The sequence below is a fragment of the Formica exsecta genome, unplaced genomic scaffold, assembly GCF_003651465.1.
Source record: "Formica exsecta isolate Colony F162 unplaced genomic scaffold, ASM365146v1 scaffold47, whole genome shotgun sequence".
Taxonomy (NCBI): domain Eukaryota; kingdom Metazoa; phylum Arthropoda; class Insecta; order Hymenoptera; family Formicidae; genus Formica; species Formica exsecta.
Window position 1 is genome coordinate 935064 of NW_021851936.1, and position 1564 is coordinate 936627.

Here is a 1564-nt window from a genome sequence, read left to right on the forward strand (position 1 = left end):
TATATAAAGTGTATTTAATATTATTAATCAATTTTAGGCAAGCACGCAGAGTATCTGGAACTAAACATTCTTATGTGCTATGGAATGATAAAGGACGTAAGCAAGCGATGAACCTCATCTGCAAAAAAGAAGACACAGAACGCTCCAGAAGTCCCAACTCATTGCGGATGCAATGAGAGTTAATAGGGATCTTCCACTATACGGATCGCATATAACAAAAAAAGCAGGACGATATATCGCGGAAGACCTTATTCGTCTTTCATGACGACAGCTGTTTCGAGGATCCTCTCCGAGGTGTATCCTTCTGCTTTCTTCGTAGATGCGCGTTCATAACTAAATCCAATTTGTGTTTATTAATAGTGTATTGTACATAGAACATACAATGAAAATTTGCAATATCGACACACACGTACACAGAGGATAAATCGCTTTATCGTGCTTAGTTGAACGACTATTGTGTAAGATACTAATTAAAAAAAAAGGAAGCAGGCTTTACTTTACTTCAAAAATTAGTGTAAAGCAGCAAGGCAAAGCAGTTCAGGCTCTATACAAGTTTTTCAGGAATATATAATTTGAAAAGTTTTATCTTTCAATGTATGTTGATCTTATCGGTCATTATATAATTTTGTTTGTTCACGTCTCAAAAAAGCAAACGCGGATACAAATCTCTTATTGTTTAATTATTAAAGGATTAAATTATTTTGAATTGTAAACGCCCGCTTCACGGTATTCGGAAGGTTTAAATAGGAGACACATAACAAGCTCGTATTTAAGTATATCAGAAAAGTATAGTGCATTTTTTAATTAAATGCGGGTAATTTAAAAATGACACGCATACCTTTTTGAAAATTGTACGGGCGAACTTTAACAACTTTCCATGCTGTGCCAAAAATTAATTTTTCTTTACATAATTTTTTACACGTACATTTAATTTATTATCGATATATTTGATAATAATTATTATAAAAGCTCTTTCTATAAAATATTAATTTTTAATAACAATTAATGATATAAAAGATTCAAAAATTTATATTAATTTATAACATAAAACGTTATATAAATTTATGCAGTTACAGAGTATTTCTCTAAATATATTTACGAAAATTATTCTAAATTTAAGAAAATTCATCCGCTTTCAATGTGAATAAACTAATAATCGTATTTCATGAAACATGACCGAACGAAATTTAATGATTAAATGTGTATAATAGAAATTTTTGCAGAGAGATTAAGTTATAAAAAAAAACTAAATATTTATACGTGTTATAAAAAGTTATGCGTGTGTGTAATTTCTTAGTATGTGTATTTAAATTATTTAATTATTATAATAACTAAAGTAAATAGTTTTACATAAACAATTAAATTAAATTATTTAATGTTGTGTAATTATTATTACAGTTGTTGTGAATTTAAATTGCGAGGAAAATTGATAGAATAAGCGAAATAATTGATTTTTAAAATCAATCTTTTTTCTATTAAAGTTTAAGAATAGTCTCTATAATTTACAAAGCAATATTGCTAATTCAGAGTTTGTGGTTCAAAAAACGGAAATGTTGCGTTTTCA

General features: G+C 27.9%; 1 protein-coding gene across 1 annotated transcript in view; it reads left to right on the forward strand.

Annotated features, from left to right (window-relative positions):
- Nucleotides 1-898, forward strand: part of LOC115241134 — a 7798-nt gene extending 6900 nt beyond the window's left edge. Inside the window, exon 7 of the mRNA XM_029816694.1 lies at nucleotides 43-898. Coding sequence (XP_029672554.1) covers nucleotides 43-176 — 134 coding nt within the window. The 3' untranslated portion in view covers nucleotides 177-898. The remainder of the gene's footprint in view (nucleotides 1-42) is intronic.
- Nucleotides 899-1564: the final 666 nt, after the last annotated feature.